Source organism: Rhea pennata, chromosome 2, assembly GCF_028389875.1.
Source record: "Rhea pennata isolate bPtePen1 chromosome 2, bPtePen1.pri, whole genome shotgun sequence".
NCBI classification, from domain to species: domain Eukaryota; kingdom Metazoa; phylum Chordata; class Aves; order Rheiformes; family Rheidae; genus Rhea; species Rhea pennata.
This window is the reverse complement of record NC_084664.1, coordinates 134,151,801-134,169,903: the sequence shown is the minus strand read 5'-3', so window position 1 is coordinate 134,169,903 and position 18,103 is coordinate 134,151,801. Positions and strand designations below refer to the sequence as shown.

General features: G+C 38.2%; 1 protein-coding gene across 9 annotated transcripts in view; it reads left to right on the top strand.

Annotated features, from left to right (window-relative positions):
* Positions 1-18,103, top strand: part of SPIDR (scaffold protein involved in DNA repair) — a 206,925-nt gene that overhangs the window by 56,278 nt on the left and 132,544 nt on the right. For all 9 annotated transcript variants that reach the window (XM_062570385.1, XM_062570383.1, XM_062570384.1 and 6 more), the window contains exons 6-7: positions 1,293-1,549; positions 10,135-10,235. In XM_062570385.1, coding sequence (XP_062426369.1) covers positions 1,293-1,549; positions 10,135-10,235 — 358 coding nt within the window. The remainder of the gene's footprint in view (positions 1-1,292; positions 1,550-10,134; positions 10,236-18,103) is intronic.

The following is an 18,103-nucleotide window of genomic DNA, read 5'->3' as shown; positions in this document are numbered from 1 at the left end:
TTCTGGGATATTTCATTCTGTAGTGGGTAAAATGTCACTTCTCAAGTATTTTTGCTTAGTGTTCCTATTACATACTTCAAGAAATACTGGGTTAATAGAGTATAATTTACATAAAAGGACTTAACTCTGCATAGCATACATTAGAGAGCCAAACCTGCTACTGTGTCCTGCTTGTGATAGAGCCCGAGAGGAGCAATCCGGGCCAAAGGAGGTGATTTTCATTGTAAGCACTTTCCTCAGACTTTCATATAGATTTTCAGATTTATTTGGGGGCTTTCTTACCCTTTACTTGCTCCCTTCCTTTCTTGGTCTGTGCATCCTATGAATTCTGTAAGAGCTTCTTCAGCAAGTTCTTATAAATCTGAACTCTGCTGTGTTCTTGTTCATAGTTCTGGCTGTTGAACAGTAATCTTCTTTCGATTTGCATGAATATGGCCTTATAGCTTCTAAGTCTGGGTGCTAAATTTTCGAAATCTTCCCTGGAAGCTATGGGCCTGGACATGTGTGAAGGCTAGCTTTAGTTGTCACATTTTTGTTCTAATAAAATGTTAAGTGCTTTTTGCCTGTCGGGGTTTGTCTTGCATCATAGATGTGTATGTTTCTTTCCTTAGTTTAAATTGCAGGATGTCCCTGCTTATTTGAATCCAGCCATGAATGGTCTACTCAGTTCTCCTCCATTTGGACGCATGCATCATTTCTCTTCATTGCTGAAATACAATGTTATCCTAGGTTGTTTATTTTTTAATTTAGTTATTTACAAGACATTTACGTATATCCTCTTCCTAGCAATGAAGAATCTTGATTTCTGAGTTTAAGTAGGTATACTCTTTCTGAGAATCTGTCCTGCTTGCTAACAGATCTTGTATGTGTGTGGGGTCCACCTGCCAATCATGATTCCTTTTCCTTCATTAATCTCTTTCTGTTTGCCTATAAACTTGTTTTAATCCTGGCACCTGTTTGGAAACTTCTCCTGATAGCAGCTTTTCTTTTGATTAATTCTTTGTGTCTAGTTATTTAAAAAATAAATGTATTACTCATCCCAGTTGTCCTCAACAGGTAGTCTTTGTAGTCAGGAGTTTTGTACTGGCTTAGAGAAGATAACTGCTATGCAGTTAAAATGAAGTTGTCCAACTTATATTAATCACAAAATTGACATTTGATTTTTGGGTTACTAAATGATGGTCTGCACACACCTGTCATGGGATGTAAACCAATTGGGGTTTTTTTTTTAATTATAAATCAATCTTGTTAGCAACCTGTTTAAATAACTTTTTTTTTTTTTTAATGTGTAGACAACTTCAACAGAAATTTCTGAATATTCATCTGATAATAACAGCGTGGAAGAAAGCGAAATGGACATGGAGACTACTAATCTAGGATTCACTGAGAGGTTACAATTGAATTTAGCACTGGATACAGGGAAGGTTATGACAAGACCTGCCAGTGACTGGCTAAAGTCTGCACAGGCCCTTCTACAAACACCTAAGAAACTATCAAACAAGGCCTCAAGAACCCCAGAAGATTCTGCTAAAAAGAGGAAATTACTAAGGTAAATGTCCTATCTTTCTTAAGAAAAAATGTTATTGTAAATAATTAAAGTTAATGAACAAAAGAGTACAAATGCATTTCAAGGATAAATAGTTTAAAGATGCAAATTCCAAAAACTCAAAGAATGTCATTTATCTGTAAACAAGCAGTCAAGAAAAAGCACTTATTTCAATGTTATTGTCTGTAGTGATAGCACTTAATGTTGAACTCCTGTCTTTGTACAAATTGTACAAGTTTTTGCACTGTTCATAATGCTTTAAGGCATCTTACAGATACCTGAGTGTGCATACTTCTCTTTTAACTTGTAACCATTTTCTGGCTTTATGCCTGTCCAAAGGGTCTGCAAAAATGCTGTGCCTCTGACATTTTTTTGGTCCTTTCCAGATTTGTCAGGGTAAAATTATCCAAGTACTGTGTGAAGGGAGTGGATGAGCAATAGTGCTTAAGGCAGGACAGAGTGACAGGCAAGAGTGGGATGTATTTGTTCCCCTGAAGTTTAAATGTCTGTGACAAGATTAAATACATTAAAAAGATAATCTAACTGCTGAAGGGAAAGAGCTTGAACCTGTGCAGGGTAAGTATGATGTTCATGGTTCAGAATTTATCAAGCTAATTACAGTGCAGAAATAGTCGCTTCCTGTATTGATTTTGGAAAAACAACTTTAACTTGCATGGTGTATGCAGGGGTATGTCTCATACTACAGAAACTGAAATTGTAAAGAGTGTTCCTTTAGACACCTATTGTATTTTTTAACAATGTAATTGTTTCTCACTTTAGTTGCAGCCAATTCTACGTACAGTAATCAGTTGGAAAACATGATGCTTAAACAGTAAATCTTCATGTTAGTTAAGTTTTTGGCTGCTGCAGTAACATCCCATGGTTTGGAGTTCCAAAGCTTAAATGTGATTTCAGTCTGCGTCTGCCAATTTTATTTAATGACCTTTACTGTCAACTACCTTAGTACAAAACTATACTTTAGAGCAAAGATACTCTGAGTTGTTTAAGAGATTAAACTGCTCTTCTCTAACAATGCAGAATGTAATCTGTTTAGATTGGACAGAGAGGAGCACAGTTTAAGGGATAACACAGGCTGGAAGAGTAACAAACTGCCTTTGGTTTCTTTAGGAACAGGGAAGCAAGCAGGAAATTCCTCAGTTACAAGTTTCATTCATCTAGTTATTTGATTGTCCAGGTAATGCTCATCTGTTTGCTTCTCACGTGCAGGGCATTGACTTTGAGGGTGTCTCACATTTTCACTAGTGTATCAACAGGGGATATCAGAGTCTGAATCCTAAATGGGAAGGTTCAGATTTGCAGTGCTATGAATTAGAGGCCAGTTTAGGGAAAGAATTATTGGCTTCTTGATTGGTAAAGGGACAACCCTTCCTTTCCAGTTATATAGCTATAAGCTATGTAAAAGTTGCTCGTTCTTCCCTTCTCCTTCCTTCTCACCTGCCCTGAAAATTGAGACCACAGTACAAAAAGCAGTGAGTGAAGGAATTCATCCTGCAAGCTGGATCTGGCCTGCAGGTTCCCACTTGGACCTTTTTATGCTGAGGAGCAGGTGGAAGAGAGAGCTTCTGTACTTAGTACCAGCCCAAAATGAGAGAGCTTAGCTACGTGAAGTGTGGATTGAGAAGAGATGGTGCAAATGATAAAGCTATGGTCTTTCTGTGTGAATTTCTTTGTGAGAAAGGTACTAATCCAAAGCCAAATTATATTAGTATCTTTAATTCTTATAAGAGTCCTGATGCAAGTAGAATAGGTCTCCCACGTTGTTTTTCCACTTTTGAGAAAAACGAAATGATTTATTTCTGTTTTCATCTGTCTCTGATGTTTGAGATGACTAAAGTCATCTTCAACAGGTAGAGAGGATGTTGTCAGAAAATTTTAGCTTATATTTTCTGAAAAATATGTATAACTCTCTTCCAGTATTCTTTAGGTATACTGCATTATTATTTATAGTATCTGATCACAGCTGTGTTCCTGTTACCTCCGTGGCTACATTCTGATACCAAATCTCAAACACCACCGCTCCCTGCCCCAGCAAGAAAATATATATACATACATATATATATGTGTGTGTGTGTGTATATATCTCTGAGCTGTAACAGTCTGTCAAAAAGTTGAAGTAAGTTAACTTTCTGCTGTGCTGTCTGCCTAAAATGCTCCTGGTGCCAAGATGTAAATGAGTGGTTGCCTGGATGGGAGGAATGTTTTCAAATTGTTTGACTGTGATAGACTACTGTTATTAAAGGTGTATTTATCATTATCCACAAAAAAACCCAAGAACTAACTTGAACAGAAAAAATTTATGGATGGTTAAAATAAATTCTAATAATCCTAGTAGTAGACATTTGAATGTAAATTCGATACCTTGGAGTGGAATGAAAATGAGAAGTCAGTTTCCCCAAAAGAAATACTAAAAATTTATGGAGTTGATTATGGTTAGTGGAAATTGAAGGAAGATGTTGCAGTCTTCCTCTGTTAGGGGTTAAATGGAGTTTGAGTGATTTGCGTCTGAAGAAAGGCATGGCAGAAGCAATTTATCTTTCTGTGCCTTGCCTGCTGCTTGATGTATTCTATGCTCGTTTGCCAGATTCTAATATCTCTTCATATATCCCCTGTAATGGTAGTTTTTGTTTTTCAAAGCTGTTCTGAGTGAAGATTGCTCTTCTCTCCCTGACAGTGTGTAGGGAGAGCCACAGTCTGCACAGCGCTGTCGTTCAGCGGTGCTGGTGGTCCCAGTCCAGTCCTGGAGCTCCCTGAAGGTGCCAGCTGTGCTGTTGTGCTAGCAGGGCATCATCTCTTTTGCTCACAACCATTACCATGGCTACTGGTCATCCTCACCCTAAATATCATTGGTATTTTATACTACCTTGTGTAGCTATCTCTTTTTATTTGAACAACATTAGAAGAGGGTAAAAAAAGAAGCATAATTTTCCCAGGTGTTCTGACAGGTGATGTCATTGTACTGCACTGCTGACCTAATAAGACAGCTGATAAGGAGGTGCGACCAGTATTACTTGATGCTGAGGTGAGTTGGCTTGGTGATTAGGTAGAGGTATTAGTTTTAGATGTTTTCGCCATTTTATTCCTCTACAGAGTTTCAGTTTCTCAGTTTGAGTTGACAATGTATGGAAAAATTATGCAAGTGATTTGCAGATACAAGGGAGGGGAAAAGAATGTACTGCAACTACTACTTTTCAGGAAGCTTCTCTTTTTGGATTTTGTTTTTTACATTAATTCTACAGGGTGAGATGTTGAAACTTGCATTAGTTCTAACTCTCTGAGTTCCTTTCTAAAGCAAGGGAGAAATGAAGAGCATGTTCAAAGTCTCAAAATTTGTTACGAGTTAAACCAGTAACCAGTGTTTGTTTAATATTTGTAAACAAGAAAACTCAAAAATTTATGCACTCAGCTTTTCTGGTCTACAAGTAAATCTCTCTTGAAGGGTTTATGAATTGTTTGCTTTTTCTAGTAAGATTTTATTTCCATCAGCAAAAGAAAAAACCCACTGAAGTCTGGGTTTCAGCTCAGGAAATGGATATCTTAAGATATATTATATAATGTTAACCCCTTTTTTCCTAAATCTGTCACCTTGAGCTTTTTAGTTATGAAGAGCAGTTGCATTATTTTCACATTTTTTTTAATGTTTGCCCATTTTTATTTTAATAGTAAAATAAAATCTTGGAAAATTGTTTAATTAGCTCATATCTGTTTGTGTATAGAACAGTAGACCACACAAATCTGAATTGCTGAAAATAACTTTTCGTTATCAAAAGAGGAGAAAAATACAGAATGTCCTGGTACTTTGTGTAGTAAGTGTAACCCATTTCTGTCATATGAGGCCATTTGGGGTCCTGAAAATAAAGGAAGATGCCAAGAGAGGAAGAAGCTGGCACAAATGAAGCAAGCTTTTACACTAAAATTGTCTCTTTTTTTTTCTTGAATACACGAACAGATTGCACAAGGGTATAACAGCAACAGACTAGTCATTTTGACCATCCTGATCTTATGCTGAAATTATAAAGATTAGATAAATTTCTCATGCTAGTGAATAACTTGTTGGTTTTGGAGAATATAACTGAAGAATATCATGGGTTCAGTACAGAGGTACCATTTGTAATCAGTGGTAATGCACATGGGCAAATGATCTTGCACTTACTGAAAATTAAAATCTGCGTTGTTGTTTTTAGAAGATGAGGATGGTTTCATGAGACCAGATGATCAGTGTTAACAGAAAAAAAGTTATTCTGTGCAAAAATGTCTGTGCTTAAAGCAATAACTTCCCCTATTTCATCTATAGTGGATTTTCTTGATTGCAGTGGTTTAACAGAATGTAGTTAGTCCCCATCAGAGAGAAGTCATTCTGGTGCCTTTGATTTATTGAACCATTAAGTTTACTATTCCATGCAAGATCTCTGGTCAGGCAAGACAAAACTTTCAGAATTGAAGGGGAGGCTGTCTCCTGTCTGGTGGGGCTGAGCTATTCCATCAAAGCTGGTTTCTGCAGAGTGTTCCTCTTAATCTTATGTCTCTCTGTTCTACCAGAAATTTTGATATGAATCTGACGCTTTATTTATTTAACTACCATTAAAAAAAGGAATGACTTCTGTGAATGAGGATGCTTCTTATTAAGCTATTCTTATTAAGTTATATTCTTCCTTCTGGTGACTGTGTCTGCTATCAGAGAGACAGCACAGTCTGAATGTTCTCCCCCACTCCCACCACCATTAAAGAGGCTGAATGGGCCTGGAGAGCTGGGGCAATCTTGTTTTCTTTCAGGAGCTGGTAAGAAACCAGTGTTTTGAAAATTAAGAAAAAAAAAAGAAGGCTCCAGAAGCTGCTTAATTCAGAAGATATTCCTAAATTCTTTCGAACATATTCAATAGGAGAACTTGTCTAAGTAGAAGAAAAGGAACATCAACCGCCTATCAAATTTTACTAGATTGCAAGTCTCAGTTATGATCTCTCATCTGTACACGTTATCTCAGAGCATATACAACATTCTCAACAATGTGTACCTGTGTTGTATGTAAATGAATTTATGGTTCTCAAATATCATTGTCATCAAATTTGTCAGAATATGCAATAGAAAGCACATGCACCTGTATTTTTAAAGTATTTGAGCTAAAGAGGGAGTTGGTTCTCCTGCTTTTGGGATAGTTTTTGAATTTTTTTTTTCTTTTGCTTTTACTTTTTAAAAGAAAAACTCTCTCTTCTGCCATGGAAGTTCCTCTTGTACATGGCATTTCCTTTAACCCTATTTTCCAATTTCGCAATGTACAAAAATAGATGCAGAAAAAAAATATTTCCAATGAGCAGCTGAGAACTGCTCATAAATGACTTGGTTGTATTTTATATTCTGCACCCAAGCAAATGCTAAGTGCTCTGTTATATTTTCTGTTTAAACTATTTTTAATTACACTTGGAATGTGAATGGAAGGGTAATTATTAATAAAGACCAGTGACTCTTATTTGCCCAAAGAGCTACTAGGGAAAGGCATAGCTTGAGTTTCCTGAACTTTTTCTGTATTAGGACAACAGTTATCACAATAGTTACCAAATTAGTAATGAAGTTGTAAATATCAGAGTAAAGTAATCGTTCCCTTCCTTGGTAGACATATCAGGCCTGAAACAGGAGTGTTATATTTCTGCTGTGGGCAGTAGTGAGGGAATCAGGACTTTTCTTTAATGTTACAGAATGCTTCTGGCACAGATGATAGTGGACTTAAGGAATAGTGGGGAATGAGTGACTGGGCACAGCTGTAGGTGAGTTCGAGGAGGGAAGAACAGTGTGAGCTTGAAATAGCTACTGTTTTATGTAGGTACCTTAAGCACAGCAACTGGATAGGAGGAAGGCTTCCTAGTGATGCTTGAACAAACAAGATACATTTAGTTGGATGTGATTTGTGGAGGGAATGAGGTGAAGTTTTAGAATGCTTCTGCTGAACAGTTTTTTCACCAAAATAAGTTTTTGAGCTGCTAGCTGCTTTGTGTATGGCTGTAGTCTGCCATAAAGTTCAGTTGCAGGCTCATACATGCAAGACTTAAGCATGCAAGCAAACTCAAAATGCATTTAACTGCTGTGCTTCTAAGCATAGCTAGATAGTAGGTTCCAGTATGGCTTGGGTAGCCCGTGCAGCCAAGCTGCAGTAGGACTGCAGCTGCAAACTGTAACTTACCAAGAAGAAAAATTGAGTGGACAGAGTTTGGTAGTGTTCACAGAACTGTTTTGTACATAGCTGTGGCAGTGCAGTAGTACTTGTGTGCTCAAGATTTGGAGGAAATGGGACTGAGCACAGTGTTATAATTTATATGAGGTTCTGTGTTGAACTTGACTGTGCTGCTCATTGTTTTATTTATTTGTTTTCCTCCTTGATATAACAGGTTTTGTAGCTTCTTGAGAGTTAGTGCTTTATCTTTGGGGTTTTCTTTTTCTTCCCCCCCCCCCCCTTTTTCTGAAAGATGGCAATTTAGAGTCTCAGAGTTTATCCTCCCTACAACAGCTATAGAAAAGATTGCAGTAACGGAGACAGTGCTGCAAAGATTGCAATTACAGGGGACAATAAAGGGACAAGATTGGTGATGATACAAAGTGGGAGGAGTTGATAGGCCAGAGGGCTGTGCTACTGTTCAGAGAGACCTGGACAGCCTGGAGAAATGAGCAGAGAGCCTCAGCAAAGGGAAGTGCAAGGTGCTGCACGCAGGGAGGAGTAACCTCATATACCAGTACAAGCTTGGGGCTGACCTGCTGGAAAGCAGCTCTGTGGAGAAGGACCTAGGAGTCCTGGTGGAGAAAGTTGACCATGAGCCAGATATGTGCCCTTGTAGCCAAGGAGGCCAATGGTATCCTGGGCTGCATTAGGGAAAGCGCTGCCATGCCGGCAGGTTGAGGGAGGTGATCCTCCCCTCTACTCAGCTCTGGCTGGTGAGGCCACACCTGGAGTACTGGATTCCCTAGTACAAGAGAGTCATGGACTTGCTGAAGCAAGTCCAGCAGACAGCTACTAAGAGGATGAAGGAACATCTTGCATATGAGGAAAGGCTGAGAGAGCCGAGACTCTTCAGCCTGGAGAAGAGAAGACTGAGAGGAGATATTATCAATGCTTATGAAGGGAGGGTATAAAGAGGATGGGTGCAGACACTTTTCAGTGGTGACCTGTGACAGGATGAGAGGCAACAGGTACAAACTGATACATGGAAAGCTCTGTCTGAACATGTGGAAAAGCTTCCTCACTGTGAGAGTGACTGAGCACTAGCAGTTGCCCAGAGAAGTTATGGAATCTCCTTCTCTGGAGATGTTCAGAACCAGCCTGGACACAATCCTGTGCAATGTGCTCTAGGTGACACTACTTGAGCAGGGGGGTTGAACTAAATGATCTCTAAAGATCCTTTCCAAACTCAACTGTTCTGCGACTGATTCTGTAACGTAAACTATATAACTTTAACCGCTTTGGGTCAAACATGGCTCCTGCTTTTCAGAGTGTATACTCTGTGGTCTTCACTGCTAAGATGTTCAGCCATGGCATCTGATAATTCTTGCTGATAGTTACAAATTTGCAAATCCATAGCTCATTAGAAATTCAACTAAGACTGGTAATTCATTTTTGTATAACCTATTGGCTTGTCTGCAGGTGAAGTCACTGTTAGTAATTACTAACCAAAGAAAGATTTTTATTGACTACCAGAAGTGCTGCTTAGCCTTTTTAGTGCCTTCTTGGTTTCCACAGGGACGAGTCCTCCCAGTTTCACATTTGCAATGCCGGCTACACCAAGTTGTTTTCTTTTTCTGAAAAATACCATTCAGATGCACATAAGCCAAAGAAAAATGCTCAAATGCTCCTGTGGTAGTCCAAAGCTCTTTGGAATAGCCCAAATACAGCTTCCAACATAGTAGTCTTTTTGTTCTCCTAGCAGGAAACTGAGGTCTTCCAGATTTGAATCCAGGAGTAGGAATCATTTCAGTGTTACCTTAAGTGCATATGCTTTAGATGCCACTCCTCTGCACCTCACCTTGGGAATGCTGAATTAATTCAGTCTTGGAGAGTGTTCAGACCTCTGAAACTGCTCATTTGACCCAGCTGTGAAATGAATCATAGGGTCAAGTATGGGTAAAAGAATATTTTTGTGTTCACTCCTTGCCAACAGACAAACAAATCTGGGGGAAAAAAAACCCAACCTGCTATAAGTGGTTGGGTGGTTATGCTGAACGATTTAGGGTGTTTGTTTTGAATTCAGAATTGTCTTCAGTATTTATCAGGATATGTGGATAAGTACGGAGAAAATTTAGTAACCTTTCCTTAAAAGTCTCTGTGTAGGAGACAGGACTGAAAACTTGGTTTTGAATACCCAGATAATGAAAATGTTTTGTTTTTTGTGTTGTGCCTGACTCTGTTTTATTGGGTGTATATCCATTGAAAAATCTAAATTAGATGAACTAATCTGTAAAATGTAATTTTACCCTATGTTTCTGTCTCTAAGGGTAAAAGCATGCATACTCCATCTGACTTATGGCTTGTCAGTTGGCAAAACTGAATACTGATTCTTGGCAAAATTGAACATTCCTTTATTCTCTGCAGAGGAGGGCTAGCTGAGAGGTTATGTCGACTGCAGAACAGAGAAAGGTCTGCCATTAGCTTTTGGAGACATCAGTGTATTTCAGAGGTTGAAATCCCACCAGGTAAGAAGTATTATACTATTATGTGAAAGCATGAAATTTTCACTACTAATACTGAAAGTATATACTCTATATGTATGTATATGTACACAATGCAATTAAAGTTTATAAATAAAGTTTATATAAAATGTATCCATTGCCTAACATGGGGTTCATGTTCTACAGATTCTTTTCAGCACTTACATCTCATTTCAGTTAAATAAGGTGATTTGTAATGTCCCCATCATCAAAGCATTTGAATATAAGGGATGAAGAACTTTTAGAGCTCCTAGACTTCCTGCATCATTGGGGAAATGGTACTTCCAGCAGGCTGTAGGTCAAATCAAGGTTTATTTTATGTGAGAGTGTGGGTTTGGGTGTGTAGACAGTTTTTTGATCTTTGTTACTTCTCTGTAACCACTTTTTCCTCTTAATGTGTTGATATATCTTTAGTTTGAAGTCAGCCATGTTCATGGGTAAGTGCTGAAATTGTGGATGACAGCAAGTATGTGCAAATAGAACATGACTGTAGAATAAGTGGAAAGACTGAGTATAGTGGGCCCTTCAGTCAAAATGAAGGAGTGGAGGGGCTCTGGTAGTTTGTTATGAGTTACTGATAGCACCACTCTGCTGTGAGATTTCTTTTTCCTTAAACTCTGTGAGTTTATTACGTCTCAAGAAACAGTTTTGTTTTTGTTTTTTTAATCTACTTGTGTGTGTGACTGTAAGTATTTACTCTGTATTAAGCCCAATAATTGTTTCTGAGCACATACTAACTTGCGTCACAATCTTCATTTTCATAAACTAAACAGATTGAGTTCTTTAAGGCTCTCTGAAGTATTTTCTCCAGCCTTCAAGTAATTTGCATGGCTTTTTATTGCTCCCTCTCAAGCTTTTCAACATGATTTTACATACAGTGCTACTGCCTCTGTTTTTATTCTTCCTGTCCTAGTCTCATCAAATCCGTCACCCAGGTCCTGTTCACTACTCAGCCTCTGTTATGTTAAAGGCCTGTAGTAGGTGTCGGGGTTTGATTTGCTCTTGGTCACAGCGTGATGCTGGGAGCGCATGTTTAACTGGTTGTCCAGTGCAATTCTGTAACTTCTGCAGCTGTTGATTTCTGAGATGCAGTTCCCCACTCTTCAGTTAGGGCTTGTTTCTTGTGCTTAAATGTAGGGAAGTATGAAGGCCTATGTTTGGGTCTGTATGCCCGGTTAACTAGGCAGTTCAGATTCTGTTTAGCTCACTCATTTAGTCATGAATTTGCTTCAATTTGTGGTATCCACAATGTTTTTGGTATTAGTTTTTTTGGAACTTGTTTTTACATAATTGATGAAACCTTTTAATTATGTGTTTACTTCCAAATACTGTGGGAACTGCTCTGATTCAATGATGGTTCTCTGCTAATGAGGAGCTCTAACTGGAGTTCAGAAAGCTAGTTCTCTGAAATATATTTTGCACTCCTTTTAAAGGGTACCTTATTGATCATGGAAATGGCTTTTTTTCATTAGAATATTGTACAATTTTAAGTCCTTACTAATTCTAACGTGTTGAACACATTTTTGGCTAAAACTAATTTCATAGTTGTTCACAGGGACGTTAGAGGGCTTACATCCTGTAGTCACTTGCATGCTACATGTTCATGAAGTGTCACTCATACGGACTGGCACTACTTATATTTCTGTCCTTAATTCTTCAGTTATTTTTCCAATCACTTTGCCTGATGTCAAGCTAGCTGGTCTTTATTTATCTAGGTCACTTAATTTGCCCTTCCTGAATAGTAGCACGCTGTCATCATTCTTTCAATCTTTTGGATTTCACTGGTATTTGAAGGCTCACTAGAAAGTAACATCAAGGAACTAGAAACATCTTTAGCCAACTCTTTTCAGAACTGCTATGTGGATAATTATGTAGGCATGCTGACTTAAAACTAATTGTACCTTCTGCATTTTATTTATTCTCATCCTGAGTTACTAATGGGTAGGAGATTACTTCATCATTCATGTGTCATTTGAGGCTATCCTCTTGCTTCTTCTGAAATATGAAACAGAAATTTGTGTCAAATTTTAGTTACATTAAAAGTTCTAATATTCTCTGTAGTGATGGATCTGAATCATTGGTTATATTCTTTTTGTCCTAGCGTCATATGTGTTATTACAAAGCTTATATTTGGCTGTTTACCAGTTTGTTAGACTTTAACTCTTAGGCTGAAATACTCCTTGCTAAATAGCTGCCTCTGGCTGAATTTCTTTCTTTGGCTCTTCTTTCTTTCAAGAAATGAGTCAGAATTGCTGAGTATTTTATGAGAAAAAGGCTGTGGGAGAATCGTTTGCTTTAAAATAAAGTATGCTTTAAAATTTTGGGTGAGTGTCTTCAAGACAGTTTCATTTTGGCAGAAGATGAGCCGCTTCTTGGATACGCCTTTTGTTATCATGATGAAAATCTGCAAGAATTTAGGCAAGTTTTAAGTCTTCAGGAAAAATTACTGTTTCATTTGTCCTGTGAACATTTGCTAAAGCTTATAACTAAATTCCTGAAAGATGCTGAGCATGTCTTAATTCAAGACTAATTTAACATCACAACCATTCACTTCCCATTCTCAATCCTTAGTCTAAGGCATGAAGGTGGTACGATTATCAGTAAAATAACTATAATAATATTTTGGGAGTATCTTTGTAGTCTGGGGCAAAACTTATTTTTGGTGGTTTGTTCTTAGAATGGCAAAACAGTTTTATGACACCCAAATAAAATTGGTGCCTAATTTTGAAAGAATCAACCCGGATGGCTGAAATTTTAGAAATGTAACTAAATGAACTTCCAGTTGTCTGCACTCTGCAGCAAAAGTAAACCACTTCTAGTTTTCATCTGTTTAGTTTCATACTAAGGGGGTCTCACTGATTGGAGATTCTTCTGGGATTTTTTTTCCCTCAGTTTTGCCTATTAGTATTTCTAAACCACACCCAGGATTGCTTCTGACTTTGGCAACAGAATTTACCAAATGCCAGACACAGAAGACCCAAATGAGCTCAAAGATCGATGTGGAGGAATTGGAGTCATTTAGTTGCTGGGAGAGCTGTCAAATCACTTTGCATCTTACACTGACATACAAACCAGAAGTTTAGTGATAAGGCAAAGGGTGGCAGTTTCCAGCAAGATCAATTTGAAGCCCTGCTTCCATTTGATATTTAAGAAGAAAAATGTTTCCAGAAGCGTGGGCCGTTCCCCCCAGTAGGCATTTCATGTTACAGAATTTAATGCTTTTATTTTGCTGTTGTTTGTTTGTTTTTTTTTTTATTGTATCAATGTCCATGTTTTCAAAAAAAAAAAAAATTTTGGCTTTGTTTTTTAAAAATTCCTTTCTGTTTGCTCCCCTGACCTCTTTCTGTCAGTAACCATTGTGGTTTGGCTGCCTCTTGGTCACTGGGACGAATCACCGCCTCGGAAAATAGCACCTCCTTTCAGCAAGCATTTTCTGGTCATCATCCATTACACAGGGATCTCACTTTTGTCTAAATCATTTCATAGGACATAAGAACATGTGGACATAAAACACTTAAGAACATATGGAGCATAAGATGTAGAACATGATTTATTCTTTCTCCTTTGGAAAATTTTTCAATGTTATATTCAGCAGCCATTCCTCAGGTTGGGATAGATGCTAATTAGGACTGTGTTTTGCAAGGTGAGAGACACTGATGGTGATTCTCCTGAAACCTTAGACAACTATGGAGCTGGGGATATCCTAAAGCAAGGAAAACAAAATATAGCAATTCAACTTAACTGAGTTCTTCCTGGTTGGTAATTCCACTTCCAAAGCTAAACTGACAGTTGTGTACACCCTGAATGCACCCTGGTTTGCCCTGTCAGCCAAAGGCCTGAAAGGAAGAACACCAAAGCTTGCCTACGCTTCACAGAGTTAGTTTGATGGTCATTGGAGTCAAAATCCTGTGACAGAGAATGATATCAGGATCTTCTCCACAAATCCAGAACAATATTTTTTCCTAACAAGATACAAAAAGGAGACTGAAAGATACATAGTCCCCATAAAGTAAATGTGATCAGTCAAGCAGATGGTTAGAGTATTGTGTGCAAGGGCCTTTAGACCATTTGCAAACTTTTTTTCTCTGTTCAGTGCTGTAACTTCCCTGTGAAGCTTCCTGTTTGGGCAAAGAGGAGATGTGGACAGTTGAGGGGTGGGGAGAGGGAGGGGAGAAGAGGGGAGGGAAGAAAGAAAAGGAAAAAAAAAACAAAAAAACCACTTTTTCCTGTCAACATCTGCTGGTTATATGGGGACTGCATGATGCAGAAGTAAAAAACAGTGTTCTTCTAAGTTCCATCAGACAACTCTCCTGTCTATAGGAGAGGATACAAAAAAATATTTGGAGCAACCTGGTGTAGATTGTTTTTAAAAGGAACTTCTGAAATTTTACTTTTTATACATTTTATTTTCTGCAGTTTGTTTCTCTTGCAGTTATTATTAAGGCAGTTCTCTAGTATACTTCTGTATTCTAGATATACTTTAGCATTTGTAATCTGCTATGAAATATTTGGTATACCTAACTCTATACACTATCAGCACCTTTAATATGTGTAGATTGGGGTGCGATTAAGATTTAGAATGAACATTTTGTGTTTGGATTATAATTGAATTTGAACAATAAATTGTTAACAAACCTAGGACACTCATGTTCACTTCCACACTGCCCCTTCCCCTTGAGGGAGGTGGCCTTGAAGAAGCAACAATTCTACAAGTTACTGAAGCAAGGGAACACATGAAAGGGAGGAGGGCAAAGCCCTAAAAAGCCTTGAAGATGAGACTACATGCATAACAGCACATTTGCAGGAAGGCTGAAAGGCTTGCAAAAGAGGACATAAACAGTGACTTCCCCCCTTCCACTTTCAGTGATTAGTAAAGATGAGGGCGAGAAAGGATTTTGGCAGCTTGAATGAGATGAGACATGCACAAATTTATCTGTGTGGATGAAGAAAAAAAGAATAGTCCTTAACATCATTCCAGCTCACCTTGCAAAATTCTTCTATAAATATAAAAGTCTGAGCTTTGCTAGCTATTGCATATTATCTTAGTTCTTCATAGTATGTTTTGGATATTATTTAAGGGTTAATACTATAAATTAAAAAAATGGCAAGTGGTCAGTTTTGTTTCTCTTCTTATCCTAGGTGAATGTCTGAAGTTGTTATAGAATTTGGGGGAAAAATCAAATATAAGCCTGTCTTTTCAAACAAGAATTCTTTGTATTATTTTTCTTTTCTTATGAGAAACAATAATGACAGGCACAGTCACTTTAAGTAGCTTACATATGTTCTTATAAAGAAATGTATAGTGTTTAAAGTAGGGCCAAATTTAGCAGCCTCTTTTAAATGAATATAGCTATGGCAAGCAGCCATCATGCCTGCAAGACTTAGTGTATTTTTGAGAAAAATATTTCTGAATGGCTTCAGAAGTTCAGCTCAGAATAACAATATGTGTAGATCAGAATAGCAACCAGATGTGTTTGTACAGGCTGTGAAAATGTCAGAATCTCTATGCTGCCTTCTGGTTTTAAACATTGACTTTGGATTGGAAGAATCAGCTTGGTATATACCTAGCTGCCAAGTTTGGTATACCTGTACCTGGCATCTTTTATGAGGGGGAGAAGGCAGAACAGAAAAAAGGGATGTCAAGCAAAAGAACACTTTTCTTTTATGCCAGTCATTGGACATTTTATATTTTTTATGCTTGAGAATGAAAGTAATTGGCTATTATTTCAGTGCAGATAGCAAGTGCTGTTCCAGGGTACTGCATGGTTTTGGCAGAAAATTGAGACTTCGGGATAAAATAATACTGTTGAAAAAATAACCAAGGGACAAATTTGAAAGTATGTTGCTAGCTTGCTTTATTAAACAAGGTATAGTATTGGGATAATGTGGGGTTTTCTTTATTTTATAGTTTTGTGTTCTATATCTGATCAATCCATCAGAATCAAATGCAGAAATTGACTTTTATTCTTAGTAAATACTGTTAACAAAATGAATCGCACAAGTTTGTTTGCACATTCAATGGGAAATGTTATTTTATGAGAGCTTTTAGCTAGGACTAGGAGAAATTAGAGAGTCAAACACATGTATTTCATGTAGTTCACATTTCTAAAGAACTTGCCATTTAACTGAAAGTATCATTTAACTTCTTCAGACTGTTCTTTAGAAGTCAACTAAGTGTATGTCAGATACAGTACAAATTTGCTTCTAAACTGCAGTTCATACATATGATGTCTGTATTTGATAGTTCTTTGAGCAGAAGTAACAATAATTTTTCTTAAAAGCATCTGTCCTTCTCCCATAACATTCAGATACCATTAAGATCAAGAATGAAACATTGTGACTGTTTAGCTGGTGAGAACAAATACAGGTTGTCCTGACTGCCTTTGTACAAAACAAATATTTGTTAGCTTTTATTCCCTCCCCCCCCCCCCCAAGAATATCATGATTTAAAGCAGTCTCATCCTCCTCCCAGTCTCTTGGGTTTTCGTATGAGTTTGTCTTGCTTTTTCGGAAGACTCTGTACTTACATGAATCATTTCCAATCATTTTTATTGACTTGGAAGGAATATGTTGAAGTATTTTTCCTTTTCTGTCTTACCCTGTTTACTTGATTTCTTTCATCCTCGTTACTTACGGACTGGTGTAACTCCTGTGCATAAGGAGAGTTTACAAAACATTCCTTTCTGTGATTGTTACTTTGACATTCTCTCTTTGAATGATAGTACACATACGCTTTTTTACTGGTAGATGTACATACTCTTTAGTATTGGAGTATTTCTGTTACAGTAATAGTTTGCACCCTGTTCTTCTACATGCCCACACATAGGCATATTTATTTATTTATTTTTCAAAATGCTTAATGGAGCAGAGCTGTGTACTGTTTGGCATTTTTCTAACTTCAGATTTCTTCTTTGCTTATAAGCTCTGTACTGTGTGCTTAAAATTCACCATTTTTGCTATGGTCTCCCTGAGCATTTATTTTTACCTGGTGTTATATTCAGTCTGAAGATGTGATATTGTCTTTCAGTGATCTGCATGAGATGCATTCCCTGGCCATTGCAAGATTTTTTTTCTTACAGAAGAGGAAAGAATCCAAAATGCAGAAGTAATCACTGAACTACACCACAGAACCTTCTTGCCTTTGGTCTGATCTTGCTGATGGCTGCTTGCTACCAGCAGCAGCCTTTGCTCTGTGAAGTCTTTGAGTACGGTTTCCCAGTGCTAGTCCCAATGATTGAGATTAAAAAAAGGATCTTGAGACAGTTGTGATTGTAACTATTGATTCCTATTTTCTTCGAGTTGACAGAGGTAGCATGTTAGACAGGGTTGCATCCAGGTGGGCCTTGAAGATCTCCAGAGAAGGAGACTCCACCACCTCTCTGGGCAACCTGCTCCAGTGCTCCGTCACTCTCACAGTGAAGAAATTCCCCCTCACGGTCAGGCAGAACTTCCTGTGCTTCGATTTTTGCTTGTTGCCTCTTGTCCTGTCACACGGGACAACTGAAAAGAGTTTGTCCCCGTCTCCTTGACACCCTCCCTTCAGGTACTTATACACATTGATAAGATCCCCCCTCAGTCTTCTCTTCCCCAGGCTGAAGAGTCCCAGCTCTTGCAGCCGTTCCTCATAGGGCAGGTGCTCCAGCCCTCTGATCATCTTTGTAGCCCTACACTGGACTCTCTCCAGTAGCTCCATGTCTCTCTTGTCCTGGGGAGCCCAGAACTGGACACAGTACTTGAGGTGAGGCCTCCCCAGGGCTGAGTAGAGGGGCAGGATCACCTCCCTCCACCTGCTGGCAACAGTCTTCCCAATGCAGCCCAGGAGACCATTGGCCTTCTTGGCCGCAAGGGCACAT